This window comes from Peromyscus leucopus, chromosome 8b (genome assembly GCF_004664715.2).
Source record: "Peromyscus leucopus breed LL Stock chromosome 8b, UCI_PerLeu_2.1, whole genome shotgun sequence".
NCBI lineage: Eukaryota > Metazoa > Chordata > Mammalia > Rodentia > Cricetidae > Peromyscus > Peromyscus leucopus.
The window spans coordinates 67,056,085-67,081,340 of NC_051086.1; the positions used below are offsets into that span (position 1 = coordinate 67,056,085).

The 25,256-nt window shown below is 45.0% G+C and overlaps 2 protein-coding genes across 2 annotated transcripts in view; both read left to right on the top strand.

Annotated features, from left to right (window-relative positions):
• The first annotated feature begins 1,053 nt into the window (after positions 1–1,053).
• On the top strand, positions 1,054–4,799 carry LOC114707706 (protein Wfdc21). Its single transcript, XM_028890521.2, has 3 exons — positions 1,054–1,232; positions 3,319–3,419; positions 4,656–4,799. The coding sequence occupies exons 1-2, from the start codon at positions 1,136–1,138 to the stop codon at positions 3,411–3,413; spliced, it is 192 nt and encodes a 63-aa protein (XP_028746354.1). The 5' UTR covers positions 1,054–1,135; the 3' UTR covers positions 3,414–3,419; positions 4,656–4,799.
• Positions 4,800–5,981: 1,182 nt separating this feature from the next.
• Positions 5,982–25,256, top strand: part of Heatr6 (HEAT repeat containing 6) — a 31,230-nt gene continuing 11,955 nt past the window's right edge. The window contains exons 1-11 of the mRNA XM_028890523.2: positions 5,982–6,225; positions 8,382–8,489; positions 10,480–10,620; positions 11,444–11,559; positions 12,836–12,950; positions 14,019–14,120; positions 15,376–15,513; positions 17,640–17,947; positions 18,687–18,864; positions 20,684–20,890; positions 21,278–21,377. Coding sequence (XP_028746356.1) covers positions 6,007–6,225; positions 8,382–8,489; positions 10,480–10,620; positions 11,444–11,559; positions 12,836–12,950; positions 14,019–14,120; positions 15,376–15,513; positions 17,640–17,947; positions 18,687–18,864; positions 20,684–20,890; positions 21,278–21,377 — 1,732 coding nt within the window. The 5' untranslated portion in view covers positions 5,982–6,006. The remainder of the gene's footprint in view (positions 6,226–8,381; positions 8,490–10,479; positions 10,621–11,443; positions 11,560–12,835; positions 12,951–14,018; positions 14,121–15,375; positions 15,514–17,639; positions 17,948–18,686; positions 18,865–20,683; positions 20,891–21,277; positions 21,378–25,256) is intronic.

Below are 25,256 nucleotides of genomic sequence, written 5' to 3' on the forward strand. Positions count from 1 at the left end.
TCTGCCTGGAGCCCCAGAATTAGGAAACAGGGTCCTTGCAAAACATCAAGTTCTTTCTTCCTCCCTCTCTCCCCTCTTGTTCGTGTGTGTGTGTGTGTGTGTGTGTGGTGTGTGTGTGTAGGTGTGTATGTTCCTAGTAATCGAACTTAGGGCCTCATGCCCTCTACCATTAAGCTATCATCCCAGCCCAAGTACTTGACTCTCTAAACTGAAATTAGCCATCTTCCCAGGGACCTACCAAGGGACAACAAACTGACCCCTGCTACTCCTTACTCCCCCCCCACACACACACACACACTTCCACCTCATTTCGTGTTAAGGTATTTTATGAGACACAGTGTTCCTGGCGAAACATTATGCATGCCCCTCCCCCACCACAAGGGAAAAAAGAGGGTATATCCCCTGACACCCAAATTAGATTGGTAGGCATGTCTACAAGGAGGGAGGAAATGAAAGTTCACACCTAGGCTGGTTGTCACTATTACCCCATTCCAAGTCCCACAGCAGTGGCGCAGCCTGAGAGGCATTCTGGGAGAGTTTAACATGGATATTACCAGCTAGGGTTCCCGGAAACGCAGGTTCCAAGCAGCAGAGATAATCACATCCAAGAGGAGGAAAACCACAGTGGCTTACTGTCTCATCAACAGGTGGCTGCACCCCATAGTTTTCCCGCTGCCTCCCCCTGTCCTCAGTTACAAGAACAATTATCACAGCGCAAGGAGGGGGGGAGTGGAAAAGCAGATGTGGTCCTTCCGACCGACACCCAGCTCCCCGAATGTAATTCCCCGAGGACACATTGCTTATCCCAGCACGGTCCTGGCCCAGAGTCGGCCTCTAATACTTCACTGAAAATGAACGAGAGCCCCCTCAGCCACCCCAGCTTTCCAGCTTCAGAAGTCCTATTTGTGGGGCAGAGGAGGGTGTTCTTGGCACAGAGCCTGGCTTGGGTAACATGGCACTACCCAGAACGCACATTGTGTGTATTTCTAGCAATGCTAGTTTCCGGGCGGGGCTTTGGCTTCCACGGTGTGCAGACCCGCCCCTGACTTTGCATTCTAGCTCAGTGGGTGGGAAGGTTTAAATTCTAGCAGCTCTCAGCTCTGCTGCGTGTTGGTTAAAATCCTCCACCAGCGGCATGAAGCTGGGAGCCTTCCTCCTCTTGGTGTCCCTCGTCACCCTCAGCCTGGAGGTACAGGAGCTTCAGGCTGCAGTGAGACCACTGCAACTTTTAGGTAAGCCCGGGCAAAAAGTAGCATTGTTCTGCCTTGAATGAAGGTATCAGAAGTTAGGCCTTCCAGAACCAGTGCGCATGCGCGCAGGAAGTGGGGTGGAAAGGGAGAAAAGATTCTTGAGGATCCTCCTTGATGGTCACCTCTTAGCTCCCTAGAACAGAATCCCTCTTCTGCCTTTTCCTTCTCTCTCCATTTGCCTCGTCACCTACCTGGACTCCCCGCTCCTGCTTGCTCCGCGGTCATCTCCATCTCCCCGCATCTCCCTCTCTACCAGCTCCTTCCTCCAACTGTCTATTGAAAATCTCTCTCGATGTTAAACACCGGTCAGTCTCAATCTTCTTTACCAACAATATTCTCAAAAAGGGTTTTGTTGCCATAGGGTTTTTGTTGTTGTTTGTTTGTCTGTCTGTTTTGAGATAATCTCAGACTACAGCCAAAGCTGGCCAGGAACTTACTATGCAGCCCAGGCTGACCTCAAACCCATGGCAATCTTCCTGCCTCTTCCTTCTATGCTGGATACAAGCGAGGAGTATTCTTAATTCTCTGACCATTCTTCCTTAACCCTTTGGTGACACCTCCTCAAGTCCTGCCCCATTAAACCCCTGATGCATTCCTCTTGGGTTCTTTGGAGGAGACTCCTGACTCTTCTCAGTAGTAATGTCTCACCTTTGCAGCCCTGACACTGTCTGTGTCTCCACTGATCCTGCAGCCTGCTCTTGCTGTGAACCGTCTTCAGATCCAGCTTAGGACTCTCTCCTTTACTCTCTTCCCTGCTCCATCAACTTCCTGGTTTTGAAACATTGCATCTCTCCCGTCCTTGGCCCTCCCGTGGCCTCACTGTGTCCAGCCCTGATTACTCCACGACCCTGCCATTGCAATAGCTTCCCCCAAAGCTCTCCCTGCCCCTCGCTTCCTTCTTCAATGTGGTCTAGTTGAATTTTCTCTGCCTATGCTTTCACAGCAGATAATCTTCCCAAGTGACAGCAGTCACCTCATTCTCTCGGCCTGTCAAATGGAATCCCAAATCCACAGGTCCTGGCCACCCGCCTGCCCTCGGCAGGGTCTGCTTCTCCTGCTTTACTTCTAGCCACTCCCAAACTTGCTCAGCCCTCTCCTCGCCATTCCTCCTGGCTCCCCATATTCCAGGGGACACAGAGAGGCAAATGCTATGTCTAAGGGACAAGACTTGAAGAGTCAGTCTAGAGTTGTGGGAGTGCATCTGTAGGTCCTGTGTCCTAGGAAACACACGGGCCTCTCAGAAACCCTGCCCTATTACATTTCTGCCTGGTGAAGTTTTGCATCTTTCCTCATAGCACTCTATCTGCTTTCCTCTACTACTCTTCCTTGAGAATATTTCTGCACTTCAAGGCTTACTTGTTATGATGAAAAAGAAATGTCTATCTCCTCTGAGCCCTTGGAGTCCTCTGGATCTACCTTGCAGGACACTTGTGAAACACTGCTTTGTTTGCAGGACCTTAAATATAAGTCTTACTTGCATTGGAAAGCTCAGGGAGCCTTATACTTTTTGAGTGCTTTATATATAGCAAAAGCTCAGCACATAAACACTTAATGATTGACTAGGCTACTGTGAATAGGGATGGGGGGTCTTCAACTTTCTCATCCCAGAGCAACAATAGCACTGGAAACACTTGGGGGTGGTGTTACAAAACAGAGCCAGGGAGACTAACCTCACAGAGTGGCTGCAAGACAACCAGCAGGTCAGAATCTCCCCTTCTCTTCTCCATGTCCTGTGCTGTGGGGAAAAGATTTCATATAAGCAATGTTCAGCCTTCTTTTCCAAAATACAGTCCCTCTGTCCATACCTCTAAAGTAGGCTTGCTTTAATAAGATTATGTGTGTGCCTTGTTTTTAGCAGAAATAAACAGTAACAGTTTACAAATTAGACTATGTATTGAGCTAAAAGAAACTAGTGAAATTTGTCTCTTTGTCTGTCTGTGAGAGGGTAAATTCATCATGTAGTTCAGGTTGGCCTTTAGCTGATGATCGGCCTGCCTCGGCCTACGAGTGCTGGAATTACAGGTTTATCCCACCTGCCTGGCTTTCAAATGATTTTTTTCTGACTTAGGCACCTGCGCTGAGCTCTGCAGAGGTGACTGGGACTGTGGGCCAGGGGAGAAATGTATCAGCAGCGGATGCAGTAGCATCTGTGCTACAAATTAAGAACAGGTAAAAAACATCTGGCCCTTACTGTTACCTGAAATCTTGCCTAGACCAGGCAGGTTATACATTTGACCCCCATGGGACTTTCCAGAAATTGGTAGGATAGGATCCTATGTGTCTCCCTATAGCTTCTCCCCCCTTTTTTTTTCTCTATGAAGAAGATGCACCTACCACAGGATGGTTGCTTTCCAAACCTTTAGAATAATTTCCCAACCCAGGCTACCCAGGAGGAGAAAAATCAGACAATATTTGAGCAAGAAGATAAAAAAATCACCCATTATTTTTAACTATGCACAAATATAAAAAAAATATTTAAAAACAAGAATCTTGTAGCCTTTTGATTCCTTAACTATTTAATTTCAAAATAATGAATCAACAATTTTAATATCAGTACTTATCCTCAGTCCCAGCCCATCTTTGCCTTCTCTGTAGTCCTTTGTATAGACTCTTTTACCAGCAATCTCTGTAGATGTACATTTAAGATTTTTGTCTTATAATATTAACATGACCATAATGACTATTAAAATGTGCACACCCTTATTAATTCCTTTGGGATACAACCTGACATACATAATCAATGACCAAAGAATATTCTCACATGAGGCCCTTGATTCACATTGCCATAATGACCTAAGCACATGCTTTCTCTATTTAAAATTTGATGGGATTCATATTATTGTATAAATTTCCCTTTTTAACTTTCAGTACCTATTAACTGAAAAAAGAATAATAAAGCACTACTGTGATTAAGTTGTATTAATATGGTTAAATGGTATTAGCAGATTTAGAATGTACTCTAAACACCAAACTGTTTGGGCCAACAGACTGATCAGTGGGTAGAGGCTCCTGCTGCCAAGACTGTCGATCTGAGTTGATCCCTAGAATCCACATGGTGGAAGAAGAGAACTGGCTCCCAAAATCTGTCCTCTCACACGTATGCCATAACAAGCACATAACTGCACATACACAAACATAAACATGCACACAAATACTAATAAATTAAAACAAACCCAAACTGTTCATGTTCAGGACACTGTATTTGTCCCGCCCACCTGTAGTGCTTGCTGGCTTCTTGACACTGCTTTGGATTTCCAGAATCAAGAACTACTGTTTCTCATTGCATCCTGGGTAGCCAGGTACCCCCAAACAGCAGGTCTTAAGTATAATTTCTATATCTATTTCTCCAACTAAGAATGGTCTCAAGGGCCATCTTCTCTCATAATTGCTCCTCTCTTTCTATAGCTTCTACCTGGGGAAAATATGCCTGTCTGGAGCTCCGTGCCCAAGAAAGCAGTTGAAAATGGAGGCCATGGATGAAGATTACAAGGAGCACAGTGGGGAGGGACCAGGAGGTGTTTCTTTTAATAAATCATCATTGTAAGAGTCTCCATGCTACTTGAATTATTTGGTTGGAGGTTGTTATGGTTTGAATATGACATGTCTCCCACAGACTCATACGTTGAGGGCAACTGGTCCATAGTTGAGGGCACTGTTTAGGAAGCAGGGGCATTACTGGAGGAGGTAGGTCACTGGGGCATCTTGCCCTGGGCCCACCTTTTTTCTTGCCACTTCCTGGTTGCTTTAGGCGGACAGCCTCAACCAAACACACCTGTTGTTATGATAAATTCTGCTTTACTATAGAGCAATGCAGGAGATCCAGCCAAGCACAACCCTAAACCTCTGAAACAGTGAGCCAAAATAAATCCTCCTTCCTTTAAACCGTTCCTCTCAGGTATCTAATCCTAACAGTGGAAAAGCCAGTATGTTGAGTTCTGATAGCATCTATCCTTGTAGGGGGCAATGTGAGTCCACCAAGAAAATGAACATACCTATTCTGTGGTCATCACCAACTGAAGGGAATAAAAAAATACAGAGTTCCCAGAGAGGCCTTTGAAGACTTCTTGCATTGGCTTGAGTTACGTGGTAGCAGCCCCTACACACCAGCCTCCTACCCTGAGACTGGAAACTCACAGCTGAGCAGCAGTATATTCTATAATACCGGGTCATTCAGTCTGGAATAATACTTTATGTGGGTCATCCATGTTGCTAACCCCAGACTGTTCGCACAGTCTCTTCATACCGCTACTGTGGTAAAAAAAACGAGGCTCTACATCCTTTCAGCTCCGTGCGATGTTTTAACCATGTCTTAAACACTGCTTCAGATTCTTGGTGTCAAGCAAAGAGAACCACTGCTATAACCACCAGTTTATCTCACTGGGTGGGGGTACTTTTGTGCCTGGGAGTAAAGGGGATCAAGGATTCTGATACGATGTAAGAGTGGACGATGTCCCATAGTTAGCATTTCTATCTACAGGAGTGCTTCCCAACTCCAGCCCGAATCTCGAAACTCTAGCTATGCCAGCCCTGCCCAGGAGCAAACTTTGTGAGAGGATAAGGAGGTGTGGATGACGGGGTTTCCAAGCCTTCTTTCTGCCACCTTTTACAAGACACCAGGCTGAAAGAAGGATACCCCAATAACACCGCCGCTTGCAGACCTATAGCTCAACAGAGCTTTCCGGAACTAGAGCACACCGCGAGGCCCTGCCCCTAGCGGTGCGCCGGAAGTGTTTCCCAGCCAGCTCACGTAGGAAAAATGGCGGCGGTGCAGGTCGCCTCCTCGCTTCCTTGTGGGCAGCCGCGAGAGGCCCGGCGGGAGCTGTCGCCCGGGCGGGACGATGGGTTCCGCCGCTTGTCTGCCCGGCTCCGCGCGCTGCAGCCGGATGACAGCACCGCGTCCCGCATGGAGATCCACCTGCTCTTGGACCAGCTCATCTCCGAGAACTACGGCGAGGGAGGCGGCGTGGCCCCCGAGGTAGGCGGCGCGCCGCACCCTTCCGGGACTACGGCCGGTTCCCTTCTCCGGCCCCTCCGGGTGTCACCGGTCCGCCGGATGACTTAGTTCCCGACTGGGTTTCTCCCTCTGCCGGTGCCACAGTCTCTGCCCTCCATCGGAAAGTGTGCAAGCTAGCGTCTTCCAAAGGCTTCTGCTCTAACGCCCTCAGCTGCCAACCCTAGTGAGCGGTTGCAGCAATGTCGAGGATAATGTTTAGTTGGTTTCATTGATGAACACACTGAAACTCACAGAGGTCCAGCGTCACGGTTTTGGCAAATGGCAGAGCTAGAATTGGAGCCTAAGTTTGCCTTAGTGCCTGTCTTTTCTGTTTTGTTTCCGTCCTGGCTCCTCCTCGTTTGCCTCGCTTCTACTGCCAGAGTCGTCTTACTCATCCACACCAGACCTTGTAAATCACTAATTCCCCGAGTCCTTGAGCCTGTCCCCCATGGCCCACTCACACCTCCAACTTGATAGCTCTCAACGGTGAATACTCTGTCTCCCACACTCCGGTCCCCAATTCATTCTACCCCGCCCCGCCCCAGAGACCCACAAGGCGCACACGCTGCTTCTCCCCTTTATCCTGGAGCCTGTCGGATTAAATTTCTTCAGAGTCTGTCTCAAACATGTATCTCAGTTCGCTCTCTCTTTTTTATTCCCATTGTCTGTGCTTTAGGCAAAACAATTCTTGCCTAGACTATTCCCCTGGTCTCTCACTGATCTTCCTCCCGTCTAGCCCCTTTCCAGACTATTCTTTGCCAAAATCTACTCTTTGGTTAAAAAGAATGAAACAAAACAAACAAACCTATAAAAGTGTAAACCTCATTAAAGATTTTCAATGTATATTGGCAAATGGCAGAAGCAAGCTGCTTAATAAAACATTCTAGGGTTGGGGATTTAGCGCAGTGGTAGAGCGCTTGCCTAGCAAGCACAAGGCCCTGGGTTCGATCTTCAGCTCAAAAATAAATAAATAAATAAATAAAATAAAACAAAACAGTCTATAGAGTAAGAGACAAGTGTGGGGCTCAAGGAGAGAGGAGAATTTTAAAAATAAGTGTACATTTACATATGAAGGGGGGAAAAATCCAGAAGAGCTCACCACGGAAAAGGGAGCAAAGTAGAATTAATCCCAGCACTCGGGAGGCAGAGCCAGGCGGATCTATGTGAGTTCGAGGCCAGCCTGGGCTACCAAGTGAGTTCCAGGAAAGGCACAAAGCTACACAAAGAAACCCTGTCTCGAAAAACAAACAAACAAACAAAAAGAGTGAAGTTAAGGGAACTTTGATTTATATGCTTTGATATTTTGTGCAACAGCAACAGGTGTGCCTTCCTACTTTTCTCTCCCCTTTCTCCACTTGGACTCTGGGTGCAGTCTTTTGCAGCTTGCTGCTGTTCAAGCACCTGGGGACTTTTCATATCTCCAAGGATTCCCATACTCCATTCCCATCATTTGCTTTTTGATTACTTGTCTGTTCATTCTTCAAACCATTCCAGATTCTGCTTAAAATTCATCTTCAGGAGTCCTTCCTACCGAGTTTATACAGAATTCTTTCTGTTCTTAATTTATTGTCATTATTTGTGTTTTCTGTCTCCCTTGCTAGATTGTAAATTCTTTGTGGTTCAGGGAAATGTTTGTTTCACCTTTGGAGTCAAAAAAGCTAGCCTTTAACCTGGCTCAGAGCATTTTTGTTTAGCAATCAACAGTAGCTGGTGTAATTTGTGGATAGCGTCTTCTTCTTTTTCCTTTTCCTTTCTTTCTTTCTTTCTTTTTTTTTTTTGTAATTTTTCTGATTTCATATAAGAGTCATGTAAGGGTTGTTTCTGATTTGCTCAATAGCATTGAATGTCTGGCTCACTTGGTATTTTTAGCCGTAGTGTGTGTGCTTTTCTATGCTGGAAGCCCTTTTGTTATGTAATTGTACTGTATGGTAAAAGTTCTTTTCCTTCTTTTTAGTACTTCCTAATTCTTGTTATATCCTAATTCCCCTAACCCTTATTTTCTGCCTCTACTTTCACTCAGATATTTTTCCTCACTGAGCGTGGAACATTCACTATACTTTTCCCATTATTTGACTGTGCTTTGGGGTGTTCACTTGCCTGACCAGTGCATTTATCTTTTTTTTTTTTTTTTTCAATAGGATGTCAGTGCTCTTCTTGTGCGGGCTTGTCAGTTGGTGCCTCTTAATCAGAATCACCTTGTCAGCAAAGTGTCTCAGCTGATACATCTTCTACTTAACAGATTACAGGTAATCATGTATGCAACTTTAGGACTCAGATTGTGAATGCACATATGGTAGGCTCGTCTTTTTGTTTTGTTTGGAGACAGGATCTTCTGTCAGGTTGGCCTGAGAAAGACCTTGACCTTCTGATCTTTTTGTTCATGTTTAAAGTGTTGAGATTACAGATGCTTGCTACCATGCCCAGGTCAGTTATCCTATCTTTTGAAAAGCTTGGAAAAGCAAAATGCCCTGAGCTGAGAATGTAACTCAGTGATGGAGCCTTGCAAGGCCTGGCACCCATGAGGCCATGGGTTCAATCACAGGAACAGTACCACCAAAAAAAGCAACGCTTACTAAGAGTATATCTTAGATTTTTTTTTTCATGGAAAATAGAATGACCAAGATATATCCCAGAACACAATTACATGATTCCCTATTTCTTTCCTACAAATATTTTTCCTTTTTCCTAAGACTATTATTTTTGTGATTTACATAAAACCCCACAAGTATCTTGGAAACAGAGAGCCCCAGGATAAAAAGTCCACAGTTATTTCTATCAAGGTCTGTTCTGCAGTTCTCCATCTGTAAAACTAAGTAAATCCTTGAGTAGATGAATGTACGCCTATCGTTTGGCATTGTGTCAACCAGAATCCTTCAAACTGCAGGAGAGGAGAGCATTCAAGTGAAACCAGAACCCTCCTGCCGGGCAAGAGGACGGATGCTGGTGTGAAACCGCTGTGTGTGTGTTAGATGCTGGTGTGTAACCTCTGTGTGTATTAGATGCTGGTGTGTAACTGCTCTGTGTGTGTTAGATGCTGGTGTGTAACCGCTGTGTGTGTTAGATGCTGGTGTGTAACCGCTCTGTGTGTGTTGGATGCTGGTGTGTAACCGCTGTGTGTGTTAGATGCTGGTGTGTAACTGCTGTGTGTGTTGTGTTAGATGCTGGTGTGTAACCTCTGTGTGTGTTAGATGCTGGTGTGTAACCGCTGTGTGTGTGTTAGATGCTGGTGTGTAACCGCTGTGTGTGTTGGATGCTGGTGTGTAACCGCTGTGTGTGTTAGATGCTGGTGTGTAACCACTGTGTGTGTTGTGTTAGATGCTGGTGTGTAACCTCTGTGTGTGTTAGATGCTGGTGTGTAACTGCTGTGTGTGTGTTAGATGCTGGTGTGTAACCGCTGTGTGTGTGTTGGATGCTGGTGTGTAACCGCTGTGTGTGTTAGATGCTGGTGTGTAACCACTGTGTGTGTTGTGTTAGATGCTGGTGTGTAACCTCTGTGTGTGTTAGATGCTGGTGTGTAACCGCTATGTGTGTTAGATGCTGGTGTATAACTGCTGTGTGTGTGTTAGATGCTGGTGTGTAACCGCTGTGTGTGTTAGATGCTGGTGTGTAAGCAGCTGTGCGTGTTAGATGAGATGAGGTTGCTTCCAAGTTCAGAATGTCACAGACAGATGTGGAGTGGCTTCTGAATTTTCACTGTTGTCATGTGCTTCATCTCTTTGTCACTGGCAGTTGGATAACTTCATGTCACCTGTGGCATCTACAGCCCATAACCAGCTTTCTAGCATTTGATGACACTAAATATGAACTTGAATGTCCATAAATTGGTTTTTGATTAGAACATTCTTTCTCAAGATTATAAACTCTTAGGAACAGGGATGTGTCATATCTTCTTGTTGTATTCCTCTTACATTGTGACAGATACATAGTTAACAGATATGTTTATTTGCTGTGTGTTCGTTGAACAATTTCTATGGATTAAATCAATTTAATTGAATTAAGATGTTTCAGTGTATTGAATCTTGTATCTGTATTTATAGTTGTCAGTTACTGATTAGTTCCAGGCAAAGTTCCAGGACTACCAGGATCTACTTTGGAGATATCAAAGGGGATAGAGACTCTAGCAAGGGAGAAGGTCTCCCCCATCTTGATCAAACATAGAGCTAATGCTTCGGTACAAAGAAGATGAACGTGTACTCTCTTATGTTATATCACCTGTATTTTTTCCTTTCTTGTTAGGTGGTTGTGGATGAGCAGAACTTGGATTTCCTGTTGACCTATACGATCTCAGCTATTCAGCAGTGTAGCTCTTGGACACACATGGAAATTCTTCAAGCCCTAGCAGCTCTGGTTTACTGCAATGGTTCAAAATGTCAAAAGGTGGTGTCTTGGGTTGTGTTCCGTTGCTGTGATAAACACCACAACCAAAAGCAACTAGAGGAAGGAAGGGTTTATTTCATTTTACAGCTTCTAGCCTGTCATCCAGAGCAGCCGGGGCAGGAACTGTAGCAGCAGCCACAGAGATGGTGCTGACTAGCTTGCTTCCTCTGGCTTGCTCAGCTATCTTTTTTTATACAGCGCAGGCCCAACTGCCTAGAGATGGTGCCACCCACAGTGGGCTGGAACCTTCTACATCAGTTAGCAATTAAGAAAGTGCCCCACAAATATTTCCAGTCTGATGGAGACAATTCCTCAGTTGAGGTCCCCTCTTCCCAGGTGACTCTAGCTTTGTCAGGTTGATTACTGAAGCTAACTGTGACAGGTAATTTAAACTATTATGTCTTTCCTTTGAAAGGCTAGTAGCACAAACTGGAGAGTCAAGATACCTGTTTCCAAGCATCCATCCTGCCACTAATCGCATGTATAGCCTTACTTACTGAGTCCCTTGGAGCCTTACTTATTCATGTGTAAGATGTCGCTCTGAGGATGAAGTGAAACAGTGCTTGTCACTCTATAACTGTTGACTATTGTTATCATCATTATCATCATCCTTCATCCATGTATCCAAGACTAAAGAGCCCCAGCAATTACCTAATGATTCTTACTACTGATTCCTGACATATGTTTGGATAGCCATTGATGGATTTACCTAATAGCTAATTTTTTTGATATTTAACTGTCCTTTAGTTAAGAAAATATTGTCTAATAAGTACAGTCTTCCTAGAAGCTGTTCTTATACCCACACTGTTGATATTTGTTTCAGTATCTCCCAGACTTGCTAGGCAAGAACGGCCTCTTGATGAAGTTAAGTGACTCAACCCACTCTGATCCTGAAGTCCGGAGAGCTGCAGTGCACTGTATGGCAAATTTATGTCTCAGGTATGTGGATGCAACCAGGCTTCCCAACAGTAGAAGGTAGGACCTCTCCTGGGCCCTTCGTAGATTGTTCTGTCTGCCTGAAGCCAGAACCAACTTAGAAAATAACCTAGCTTAAGGTATGCCTAGTGATGCGTGCCTTTGATCCCAGTACTCAGGAGGCTGAGGCAAAAAGATCCTTAGCTTCAGGCTATCCTACATAGTAAGTTCCAGAACAGCTTGGGCAAAAGCTGTGAGACTGTGTCTCAATAAACAAAAAGAGAAAGAACCTTTTCCATGCCATTTAACAAGGTTATCTTATATTGTTTGTTTTTAATTAAAGAAAACCTATCAAGAAATGAAGGGAGAAAAGCACACTAGAAGTGAGAGGTGTGCAGTATGTCAGTTTATTTTCTATTAGTGTAAGTTTTAATCATCATTCTTTTGGAAAGAATATTCATGTGAATTTAGACTCTTGTGAAAGTTTTTAAGTCCAGTTTCTTCTTTAAGAAGATGGAGCCGTTCTGTAGTATGCAGTAGCAAATGGACAGCACAAACTTGACCCCGTCTCTGGATAGCACTGTGTTGTCCAGTGCCTGGGAAAGCAGACTTATCATGGTCTCACTCTGCAGGATCTGTCTGCAGTATTTCCCTCCTGTGACTGAATGGCAGAACCAAAAAAAAAAAAAAAAAGATTGTTTCCTCTACACACCTCCTCCACTACACTTCTCTGACATTTTTCTATAGAAATTTCTCTTTCCCCTTCATATGTGTTTAGACCTGTGCTAGTCCAACAGTAACTAATCGCCAAGATGCCATTTCTGGAGCACAGGAGTATTCAGAGATGTGTTCCAGACTTAGCAGTCTGCATTGCTGTTGTTAATACTTATTTATCGATAAGCACTGTTTCAAAGGAGACTATTTGAATTGTTTTCTCTGCTGTGGGATGATCCTTCTATACACTGTGAATGTGTGTTGCTCTTATTGGTTAATAATAAATCTGTTTTGGCCAATAACCAGGCAGGATAAGGTTTGGTGGAAAAACCAAACTAAGGAGAGGAAGAGTCATGAGCCAGACAGAGAATAGAGGTAAAGACTATGAGCCTCAGGGCAGTACATGGAATAATAGAAATGGGTTACATTGTAAGAGCTAGTTAGTAATAAGGCTGAGCTAATGGCCAAGCATTTATAATTAATAGAAGTCTCCGGTAATTTGGGAAGCGGCTGCCTGGTATTTGGGAACAGGTAGATGAGACAGAAAAGCTCCATCTCCATTTATATTTCTCTACATGTGTTTTAGTGTGCCAGGACAGCCATACCTGGAGGAGTCCTACCAGAACGTCTGTTTCCAAGCTTTCTTGACCATTTTACAGTCTCCAAAATCATCTGATATGGATGATATAACATTTTGCATGGTAGGTGGGACTGCTATTAACATCCGAACATTGTAGGCATAGAACAAAGGCTAGAGGATTGACTGATGTATTAGTTTGTTCTGGAAAGATAGAGCTACATGTATGTGTAAATGGTGTCTATAAGTCAGGGCTGAAGCCACATCTTTGGATTCAAATGATAAGGAACCATTTGATTTGCTTTGAGTTTTGTTTTGACAACTTTTAAAAGCCCATATTCTTTCTCCTCCTGAATCTAAAAACAATATAGTAATTACGACTGATTTTAAGGTAAGACAGAAGAAAACCTGTTCAATAATCTTTTCTTAAAGACAAATGTGATACATGCTTTAAATTCAGAAGTATATTTTTTAAAAATTATAGATCCAAGGTAGTAAAAGTTATTTTTGGTACCTGTCTGAGATTCAGTTTATTACAGAGCTCCTCGATTCTCTCCACTTCTTTTAAAAAAAATTTTTTTTTTTCTTTTTGAGCCAGGGTTTCTCTGTGTAAATGATTCTGGCTGTACTTGAACTCACTCTGTAGACCAGGCTGGCCTCGAACTCAGAGATCTGCCTGCCTCTGCCTCCCAAGTGCTGGGATTAAGAGCATGCACCACCACTGCCCAGCTAAAAATTTTTTAAGTGGCACCTTATGTTATATGTATGTGAGCATGTGGGCATGCCATAGCACTTGTGTGGACGTGCTGAAGAAGTTGGTTCTCCCCTCTCACCGAGTGGGTCCTGGGAACTGAACTCAGGTTGTCAGGCTTGGCGGCAGGTGGCTGTACCTGCTGAGCCATCTCACAGGCCCTCTGTACCATCTCTACTGTCTCACTTACCCCCTTTCTTGCTCATCACTTACGCTTGCTGGTTCCTAAGTGTGTACAATAAGAGAGCTCTTCTGGAAGGCTGCCCAGAGTACTCCTCAGCTCTGTTCTCTGGATCCCCATCTCTGCTCTGGATGCCTCATGAAGTTTTCCCTCATCTAGAAGACTTTTTTCTCTTCCCTTCTAACTGCTACAGAGTTGGTCCCTGCGGAACCAGGTCTCATTCTGCCTTCTAACTTGCGTCTCTGCCTCCCCGCCCTCAGTTGTTACAGAATGCACTGAAAGGTATACAGTCACTTCTTAACGGTGGGAAGATGAGGATGACACAGACTGAGCACCTGGGAGCACTCCTCGCTGTGCTAAAGGTGAGGCATGTCTTCACAGTTTCACACCCCAAGTGTGAGGGACACACACCCCAAGTGTGGGGGCTGTCCTATATCCTCTCACCTCTCTGGCTAGCTGTAAGGTATTAGAAGTTCATACACGGATAATAAGAGCACAATAAAATGTTCATATTCAAGCATGCTCAGTTAAAATTAAGAGCAGAGAAAAAACACAATCAATAGATCAAAGTTTTAAGAATTCCTTTGGCGCCGGGCGGTGGTGGCGCACGCCTTTAATCCCAGCACTTGGGAGGCAGAGGCAGGCGGATCTCTGTGAGTTCAAGGCCAGGCTGGTCTACAGAGTGAGTTCTAGGAACGGAATCAGTGGTGAGATATGATCTGTAGATAATTTAATTACAGATTTTCTTGAACCCGCCTTCAGCTTTTTGTACTGAGGCAGCAGCAGGCTGCCATTACTGGCTTCTGAGCCTGCACACGACGGGAAAGTCAGGTCACCCTGTGAGACCAGTGATCCTCAGTTCAGCCAGGAAGAGTCAGAAGCTCAGTGTTCACCTCAGGTCAAAGTCATCTGTGACAGTCTAGCTTTGTGACCAATATTTTAATTATTTTCTCTTAATCCCTAAATAGGGACAAACAGATAGGGATATAGATGAATAAATAAAAACGATAAATTAGGGACTGGAGAGATAGCTCAGTGGTTAAGAGTACTTGTTCCTTTCACAGAGGACCCAGCACATACTTGGTCAGTCATAATCATTCACAATTCCAGTTTCAGGGGATCCGACCCCTCTTCTGACCTCCACAGGCACTTGGTACATACATGGTACACACACATACATGCAAGCAAAATACTCATGCACACAAATAAATCTAAAAATAAAAATAATAAAGGACTGGTATTTTAAAAAATGAATTAGTTTAAACAGTTTGTGATCAATAAAATAACGGGATAAAAGTGATTTGATAAACAAAAATTATAGATGCACTAAAACCAAGCCTAATCTGGCATGGCCTTTGCAGATCCAGCTGTATGTAGACAAGATTAAGCTCCTCCCTCATCCATTCCAGTACTTGCCACGCCCAACCCTGCAGGCTTCCGAAATCAGATGAGATCAGGAACATTCAGGGGGGCATCGACTCAGATGAGACTAAGCACTTCTTTGAGCACTGGCCTTAGGTATCTCCTTTGTCTCTTTCATTCTGTAGTAGTTTTTAAACATTTTGATTCTGTTTATGATTCATGTGGCGTTTGTTCTTCCTCGCTTCTCACTGTTAGAAAGCCATGTTTCACGGACTCCCTGGATTAAACATAGAGATGCCCGCGGTGCTGTACCCAACTCCGCTCCCTCAGTATGATGGGCGATCGCCTGTTAGACCACAGCAACAGGAACCCAGTGCTGCTCGACCGTCTGCGGTACGTTTCTGTCCATTGAGATTCAGCTGTGGATCACCTGAGTGCTTGCTGTGTGTGCTTTCTATGATTTGCTTCTCGGCTGCCTCAAAAGGCCACTGCGAGTTTGTTTTCAAGTTAGTGTAGTTAATATAGAAATGTTAAATTGATCAGATTGCTGAGAATACCAGGTAGAGCGTTTTGTACTTCTGAGAGGTCTAGGCAGTATAACCGCTACAAACGAGCATTTGCTTTACATCCAATGCTGTGAAGACTCATTCCTAGCCTCTCAAAACCAAGAAGAATCAATACACTTCTTTTATAAAGGGCTGGCTATCATGGTACCATAATGCAAAAGCAACCAGGGATTCTCTGTGGAAGCAGATGAGCTGCAATTCCAGTAAAGCTTAATTATAGAAGCAGGCTTTGGGCTATAACGTAGCAGTTCTTCTCTAGAGCCACAGAAGCCCACCTGCCTGTCAGGTCACTGTCTCCATGATGTTACTGTCACATTTCCCAGCCTTTGTAGACAGCTGTTTTTCTCACTCAGTTCCCTTGGAGACTCTGGAGCATACAGATGTGTGGCCAAGATTTCTATCTAGAAATGTGACAGCAAACAAAGAATGCTTCAGTTGGAAACGCCTTCATCTGTTTGTTTATTAAACATGTGCTGTACTAAGACAGTGGGGAAAGCATGAAGAATGGAGGCACTAGAGGCTCGGTGGGTAAAGGACCACCTGCACAAACACAAGGATCTGAGTCCCTGTCCCTGCCACCTGTATCAAACAGACAGACAGACCAACCTGCTGTCACACTTCTGTAACCCCAGCACTGCAAGTGTGGAGACAAGTGGATCCCGAGGACTCACTGGCCACCCAGTGTGGCTGTTCAGTGAGTTCCAGGTTCACTGAGAGAACCTGTCTCAAAAAATGAGGTGGAGAGGGTTAAACAGAGATACACAAGGTAGACTCTGGCCTCCATACACCCATGCATGGGTGTATACATGTTGAACACACACACACACACACACACACACACACACACACACACACACACACACACACACAGATTCTGCCTATCCTTAGGAGTTTTGGATAAAGATGGATAGACCATTACAGGCCTGTAATTTCCTTCACCAAAACACCCACAAAGTACTCCAAGGGTGACACATCCAGAGCACACAGTCCAAATGGAGAAGAAAGAGGTTTGCTTGAGATGTGATGGCTAAATGGAGGCTCCAGAATGAGTAACAGGATGGGGATGAAGGGAAGCAGAGCCACATGGACACATGGAGTAAGAGCGTGTGTGGTGCATGTCGCCGGCAGAGCCGCATTGCAGGTGTGTGGAGGAGTCTTACACAGGATGCTACAGTCTGGGATTTATCCTGTAGGTGATGGAAAAGTCATATAGAAAAATGACGTGGTCAGATTTGTGACTGAGAAAAACCACATAGTTTTACAACTAGAAAGGGTAGGTCAGGACCACTTTAAGTAGTAGATGAGGGGAAGGTACAGATCCCAAGGATACTTGGATGCCAGATAGAAAGAAGTAGAACAGAAAGAAAGTGTCTTTACCTAGTATCTTTACTGCATAACCCAAGGGCCTAGAACAGGCATCGTGTGCAACGCCTGCCACCTCCCATGCTTCTGTCTAGAGGGACACTTGCTGCCCCGGGGTGACAGGTGCTGTGCTCATGTTTCCCAGGCTTTGGAGCTCTGGCAGGAGCTCTGGAGAAGGCCTGTTTTTCTACAGCTCTGCCTGGTGCTTGCAGGTAAGGGAGGTGACGCCCAGAGAAGTGATTCCAGAGTCACTTGGGGAAAGCCCAGGCTACACGGTTGCTGTGTCCACGAACCTCATTCCTTGTTTCTAGTTGTTCAGTACTGTACATCGTGCATCATGCCTGGCACATCCTGCCACACTTTGCTTCCGTCCTTGTTTTTTTCCCTTCTCCAAACTGCATTTCGGGAACATCTCCAGTCACTTTCAAATGAAAAAGTACCAATGATTTCAGTTAAAAAGTAGTTTTGGAATGACTATCATAATATGTATTTTTATGTGTATGTATAAGTATATTTAAGTATGTATATATGTGTATGTATGTGTGTGTGTATGTATATATGTATGTATTATGTCTTTGCTTCTAAAATCAGAACAAAAAGAAAAAACACAAAGTAAAACCAAAGAAAACCCAGCAAGGAGAGAAAGAGGAGGAGGAGGAGGAAGAATCCAGCGGTGAAGTGGAAGCGGCCCCAGGCCTCAGCACGGGCAGGGTAAACACGTGTGGCGAGAATGCTTGGTGCTCCTCCCCCCGGGGCTCCCAGAGTTTGCCTGTGGATGGGGGCAGAGCTGCAGGAAGAGAGCAGGTCTCCTGGCCCTTCGCCTCCTCCAGCTGGAAAAGAGTCAGCAGCAGTGAGTCAGACTATTCCGACTCGGAAGGAGGCATGCAGGGTAAAATGAGGTAGTAGTATTTTGTTATAATATTCTACCTGGTATTTGCAGTTGCATGTGACTTAAGAACCTGTCTGCTGTGTGGTGTTGACCTTGAAGGTCCCCTTCACATGGGGTCTTTGCATCCTTTGACGCATGACTACTTGCAGGATCTGCTTCTCTGACTCTTCGCTTCCCTCTGGCCTTTTCATCTTGCTAACCACTAGACCTCTTCACAATGAGCTCACAAGTCATGTTTCCTGGGAACCGTTTCCAACACCTCCATTCTGACTTAGGCTCTCTGTTACATGACCCTGTTATTTACCTTTGCCCTGGTGTCATGGAAAGTGTGGTACAGTTCCTTCCTGAACCATCTGTCACTTGCACTAAAAAGCCTGTCAAGGGCAAGGGCTGTGTGTGTGTGCGGCCACCTCAAGCGCTGGGGCCCACGTAAGGTCATTGGGGCGGGGGGCGGGCGGGGGGGGGGGTCCATTGAATAGATGCATGGATACTCTGCACTGTTTCTTGTCTAACTCTGGTTTCCTAACCAAGATGTTACTTGGTTTATTCTCTGCTTGGTTTTTAATCACCCTTATTATTAATAGCTTGTAGCAAAATTACATGTTTTGATCATACTTTGAAAGAGATGGTAACATCCTTAGGGATACTCAGGATGCTTAATTTCTCAAATCATTTGAACTGGTTGGAATAAATAGCCTTTCCGTTTGCATTTTTAAAAACGTATTAAAACTTTCTTTTCATTATCAAAGATCATACCAAGCCAAGGTTCGCCAAGGGGCATTAGCTTGCTTTCTTTCTACTGTCAAATCGATAGAAAAAAGAGTTCTCTATGGCTACTGGTCGGCCTTTGTTCCTGACACACCCGAGCTTGGAAGCCCCCAGTCTCTGTCCTTAATGACGCTCACATTAAAGGACCCATCTCCAAAGGTAAGGCGCATTTTTATGTCCTTTTCTCCCTTCGCCCTGTCTGATCTTCTCGGAACACTGCTCTCGCTCGTACCATCCCAGGTCCTGACTTGAGAACCTTAACAGGCAGGAAATGAAGAGGGGACAGGCCTCTGTGGACCGCGTGCTAAGATTCTGTCTTACCCCAGGGCTTTGCTTGAAGTCAGAGCACACTGAGCTATAACTCCACTGTCTCCCGTGAGCCCCACTGAAGCTGTGGTGTTAGGAACAGCTCAGGAGTGGCTGAACTCAGTGCAGTGTAGTGTGCATGCATGTGCAGGCTGACTCAGTACAGTGTTTACGTACATGCATGTGTGTGCAGGTTGACTCAGTACAGTGTTTACATACATACATGCGTGTGCAGGCTGACTCAGTGCAGTGTTTACATACATGCGTGTGCAGGCTGACTCAGTATAGTGTTTACATACATGCATGTGCAGGCTGACTCAGTGCAGTGTTTACATACATGCGTGTGCAGGCTGACTCAGTACAGTGTTTACATACATGCGTGTGCAGGCTGACTCAGTGCAGTGTTTACATACATGCGTGTGCAGGCTGACTCAGTGCAGTGTTTACATACATGCGTGCATGTGCAGGCTGACTCAGTACAGTGTTTACATACATGCGTGCATGTGCAGGCTGACTCAGTGCAGTGTTTAGATATGTCCATTCCTCTCTGGAAACTTGCTCTTAATCAAGGAAGGAAAGGAGTCTGTTCTCAGTCTTACAGCAGTGAGTATTAAAAAGTCCTGCTGAGGAGCACCTGGCTTTCCTTAGGCGGCCCACATACCCACTGAAAGTGAGTATTTTAATTAGCCCCATTGCATATTTTACCTATTTTTAAGGTTTCTTTCTAAAAGGAAAGTATAATCCACAGTAGATTGGAATACTCCATAATCATTTGAGTAGCTAGTTACAATATAAGATGGGGTCTGGAGAGATGGCTCTGGTTAAGAGCACTAACTGTTCTTCCAGAGGACCAGGGTCGATTTCCAGAACCTACATGTCAGCTCACAATCATCTGTAACTGACTCTTCCTTAAAGAAACAGCAGCCCTTAACTAAGGTGCATCTTTTTCCCTTTCCATCTATAAGATGGTATTCAGGTCCGTGTTATAAAATGCTCGCTGTGGGTACGCGTTCAGATCCCCAGCTCCCATACAGAAGCTGGGTGGTGGAGGCAGGTGGATCCCTCAGGCTTGCCGGCCAGCCAGCCGAGCCAACTCAGTGAGCTCCAGGTTCAGTGGAAGACCTGGTCTGTCTCAAAATATAAAAGTGGAGAGCAACTGAGCACATACATGTGCACACACATGTACAAATACATATACAACTCACATTCTTTATCAGATATCCCACTGCAAACAGTGTTACTTCCTACACCCAGGTGTTTCTAAGTGTTGAATTGCCGTTGTTAGTATACACAAACACACACTCAGATGCTTCAGAGTAGAAAGTAAGTGGATACCTCCGGAGCTGTTGGGTTCTCTTCTCATTGGCCTTGTGCATAGGTCTCTAGGTCTCTAGTCTCTAATCAGTTCCACGCTTAGGACTTCAGATCCGTGTGTTGTGGTAGAACTGAGTTCTGTCTCAGTGCTGCCCCGTGGCAGTGTGGTGGAGGATTCCTTTAGGTGTGGTGCAAGCGGCCCACCTTGTAGCTGCCCTCAGTACATGACACATCCTCCCTTGCCTTCATTCTTCTAAGAAGATGGCTCTGGATACTTGGAGAATTGAGTCTGTATAGAAAGAAGGGAGCCTGGATCCCGACTTCTAACTGATTGCTGTGAATCATCTTGAAATTCCAGACACGTGCCTGTGCCTTGCAAGTTTTGTCTGCCATCTTGGAAGGCTCAAAGCAGTTTCTTTCTGTCGCTGAAGACACCACTGATCACAAAATGGCTTTCACGCCCTTCTCTGTAACGATTGCGTCCAGCATTAGAGAGCTGCACAGATGTCTTTTGTTAGCTCTGGTGGCGGAGTCCTCGTCCCAGACCCTCACTCAGATAATTAAGGTAAGTCCCAAGTTACCTCCAGCTTCAGAGAGGCCTCAGTTTGCATGTTTCACATCACCTAAAGGTAATTGACCTAAGAGTATAAGTAATAATTATATTAAAGACACCTGTCTGGAGGTCTGTCCTATTTAGCTAATCTAGCTATAGACATTAAAAAGACTGCTTTTCTTTTAGTAAATAGCCCTTTAAAATTGGGTGAGGGGGCTGGTGGGATGGCTCCATGGGTAAAGGCTCTCGCCACCAAGCCAAGTTTGATCCCCAGAATCCATGTGGTAGAAGGAGAGAACAGAATCCCACAATTGCCCTCTGACCTCCACATACACACTCACCAAAATCAATAGAAAAAAATATTTGTGTGTGTGAACAGACATTTCTGTTCTGTTGCAGTGCCTTGCAAACCTAGTATCCAACGCCCCCTACAACCGCCTGAAACTCAGCTTGCTGACCAAAGTCTGGAACCACATAAAGCCTTACATCCGCCACAAAGGTTGGTAGTGCTAACTGCTTCTTTCTGTCTGTCAAATGTAGACTGTCGGGTTTTTTTGTTTGTTTGTTGTTTGTTTTGTTTTTTTAAAAGAGAGGGAGAGAGAGAGAGAGAGAGAGAAGTATTCAGAGCATTTCTCCAGCTCTACGATCTTTGCTTAGTCTCAGCTTGTCAAGGGTATCAACTATTATTCGACGGCCCTTTTGGGGAAGGGAATGAACTGGAGAACTGACTGAGTGCTGCTTTGACTTCTGAGGACAGTGAACAAACTGCATCTTTAGTAAGAGGGAGGGAGGGAGGGAGGGAGGGAGGGAGGGAAATGATGGATGGATGGATGGATGGATGGATGGATGGATGGATGGATGGATGGATGGATGGATGGATGGATGGAGGGATGGATGGATGGATGGATGGATGGATGGATGGATGGATGGATGGATGGATAGGTGGGTGGATGATATCATGCATTGGGGAGAAAAACTATAACCCAAAAACTTGACTTCTGTAACATGATCTGTGATCACGTAAAGTCCTTTGAAGTTGATTCTCATCTCATCTGCAGACTTCCTGCTTGTGTGTCTTGACTTTTCCCACACATATGTATGGGCTATAAGCTCCTGCCTTTAGAACGTTCCTTTTTGTTTGTTCACAAGATATCAGATCAGGCTCCCTCTTACATCTGGATTTTCAGTCAGAGTTTTTCTGGAAGGTGCAGCAGTTTCTGGAACATTATGGGGCGGGGGGGGGGGGGGGCACTGGCCCTGGAGTCAGTCTGAGGATCTATAGCCCACTCCCACTTCTTCTGCCCTTACCGCCCTGACCCATCTAGAACCCCGATTTCCCCATAACATGAAGACTTGCACCTGTTCTGTAAGGTTTTCATGAGGCTCGAATCCGAGTTCAGCCCACTCCTTATAGCAGTCAGTAAATCAGGACACAGATGAGCCTGTCCTGAGTGGTGGGTGAGTACACTTTAGAGCCCCAGGCCCCTGGTACAGGCGGCTGCTCATCTAACTGGACCTGCTTCTCTTTAGTTGCATCTTCAGCCCCAGGGGAATGGACACATCTCAACAGTTCCTTTCAAACGTTTGACTTTGTACTTGAATGTTTTCGTTGTTAAAATGTTCAGACTCTAAAATGCCCAGGAGTGAATCTAACAAAATGTATCGAAGGTTCATATGAACACTAGAAAGTGCGGGATGAAATGGAAGAGTCCTTGTTCGTGGATAGGGCTCTGTATCAGTTCTTCCAGACTTGATCTAAAGTTTAGTGTAATCCCAATCCAAAGCCCAGCAGGTCATTTTGTATAACATCAGCAAATAGGTTCTTATGTTTATCAGGCAAAAGACCTGGACTAGGAAACAGTCCTGATAGAGAAGAAGAAGTTAGGGTGGAGGTCTAGCTCAGGGGTGGAGCACCTGCCTAGAATGTGCAAGGCCCCAGATTCAAGCTCCAGCATTTTCTGGGAGGGAAAAAAAAAAGATCTGAGAGTGTCAACGCCTCAAACCTCCTATAAAACTACAGTAAAGACAGTGTAAAATATAGATCAGTAGACGAGAGTCGAGTCTGGACACATACCCGAATTCATCATCGCCAGCTGATCACAGCAGAAGAGCCAAGAAAACTACAACTAATGGTGCTGGAGATCGAGGACTTCGGGGGTCCAGCCCTGCATAGTTCCTCCCAGGGCCCGGGAAGAATCTACAACCAGCTGATGATTAATCTTTGATGAAAAGAAATGAATCTGTGTACATGAAATTCCTTAGTCCATACACTTCATTACTCTGTCAATTCTCTCTCTACAAGCTTATACTCTGCTCTCATTTTTAGCTCCTTTCTTGCCCAATTTCTCTTTACATTTATCTGTTATCCCCTCTAGGTTCTATCTTAATTCCTTCATCTAGTTCTGTCCCTTCTAGGTTCTCATCCATCTAGTTCTTTCCCATATCAGCTCCTCTCCCATGTCCTTCTCTCTCACCCGGCTCTTCCTCATCTTGTTCTTTTCCATTTGGCTCTTCCTCATCTCCCATCTCGTTCTCTCTCATCTTGTTCTTCCCCATCTGGCTCTTCATCTTCCATCTTGTTCCTCTAGTACTCTCTTCTAGCCCTTCAATCTAGTTCTTCCCCATCTCAGTTTGTTCCTCTCAAGTTCTTACCCATCTAGTTCTTCCATTCTCTTTTCTCCGTCCTCCAGTGCCCTGGGAGTCCCGGTATATATACACAAGCAGTATTTCCTTAGCAGTGCAAAGCCAGGCTTCCAGGGTCAAACGGAGGGGTGATAAGAATCACATAGAGAGGCAATAACCATTAATTATCATTTGCAACCCCAAAGGGAAGTGACCAGTGGGGAAATGAATTAACTAAAGGCTAAATTTAGGTAATATCTAAGAAGAGGGATCTTATATACTCAACTATAGTCTTAAACATGATTAGTAGAAAATTTAAGAATCTATAAGTTGCTAGGCCAATGGGAGAAAATAAAACTGCCTTTTTTTTTCCTGTGGCTCCTATCTGTCCAAGCTATCTGCCTGCCGTTTTTCTGCAGGGTGGGGGAAAGTGTGCTCGGTTGCTAGGCAACCTGTGTACAGGTAGATGCCTCTGGTGATAGTTAAAGGGAGATCTGGAACTGGAGGTAAGATTTGGCAAAAGAGGAAGTTAATTTTAATTGGCACATCCGTCAGGCCTTCTCAAACTGGTAGCCTGGATGCTTAAGTCTGTTCTTAGAGAGTACAGAGATCTCTAATAAGGTAATTTCCTCCATCTGAAGATGGACCTGACCGGATGCTGCCAATGATGATAATTACAGGGAGGCTTGAACTGGGGTTCGGGCTGAGCATAGTTGTCAGTGCAGAAGGTTATCTAAATATTCCTAGAAGTGGTTAGGTAAGGAGTTAGAGGTCTATAAAGTTAGTAAGGATGTAAGAAAGGAGGGTCCAAGTTAAATTGTGTAAAGCTATTACTTGACGTCCACCTGACCTAGGCAGTGTCTCCTTGTGGAATTTACCTTAAATCAGGAGACTTGCATGTGGACTGTTATTACTGCTAGTCTTTGAAAGTGGCCAAGGGAGATATCTGATTCCAGAGGAAGCCTTTCCTGAGGCTGTTCTCCAAATACCTGGAATGTGTATGTCCAGAGAGTGATCAGTCCACACTGTTAGCCCTTCTTAGGGAAAAGTCAATTGGGAAAACTATGAAGGCACACATGATTTTCATAACAGAAGACAGCTGATATATAACAAGCCAAGTAACACCAAAAGCTCCTGGGAATTTGGCTTCCTCTGGAGGAATTCCTTGATCCCTCCAGATGGTGACTTTGCCATAACCAGCTGAGTTCTTATGATATATTCCTGCGGCCCGCAGCACTGGGGCTGCTAGACAGCCACATGCAAAAAACTAAACCGGAAGGCAGGCCTTTTAGCTTTTCCTTTTTCTCCTTTGTTATGTATGTGTGGTGTGATTGCATGTGTGTATGGGCTTTTGTGGGGGGGGGGGCAACCTGGGAAGGCCCAGGGTTGACATCAGGCACGTTCTGCAGCCTCTCCACATCGTTCACTGAGCAGTGTTTCTCAGTTGTACCCAGATCTCTGGCTAGACACTTTGCTCCTGGGATCCCGTCACTTGTCTTCTGAGCGCTGGAAGTATGTGTGGGCTGCCATACCCACTCAGCATTTATGTGGGTTCTTGGGACCTGAACTCCAGTCCTCCGGCTTATGGGCGATTGCGTCAATCACTGAGATACCCCCAACCCTGGTTTGTGTTTCTAATAGCTTTTTTCTTTTAAATCCTGGGATCATTCAAGTTCATGGATTAATTACATTTTATTACTAAGTGTACCACTATAGTGTTTCTATTTGTTTTGTTTTTGAAATGAGGTCTCCCTAT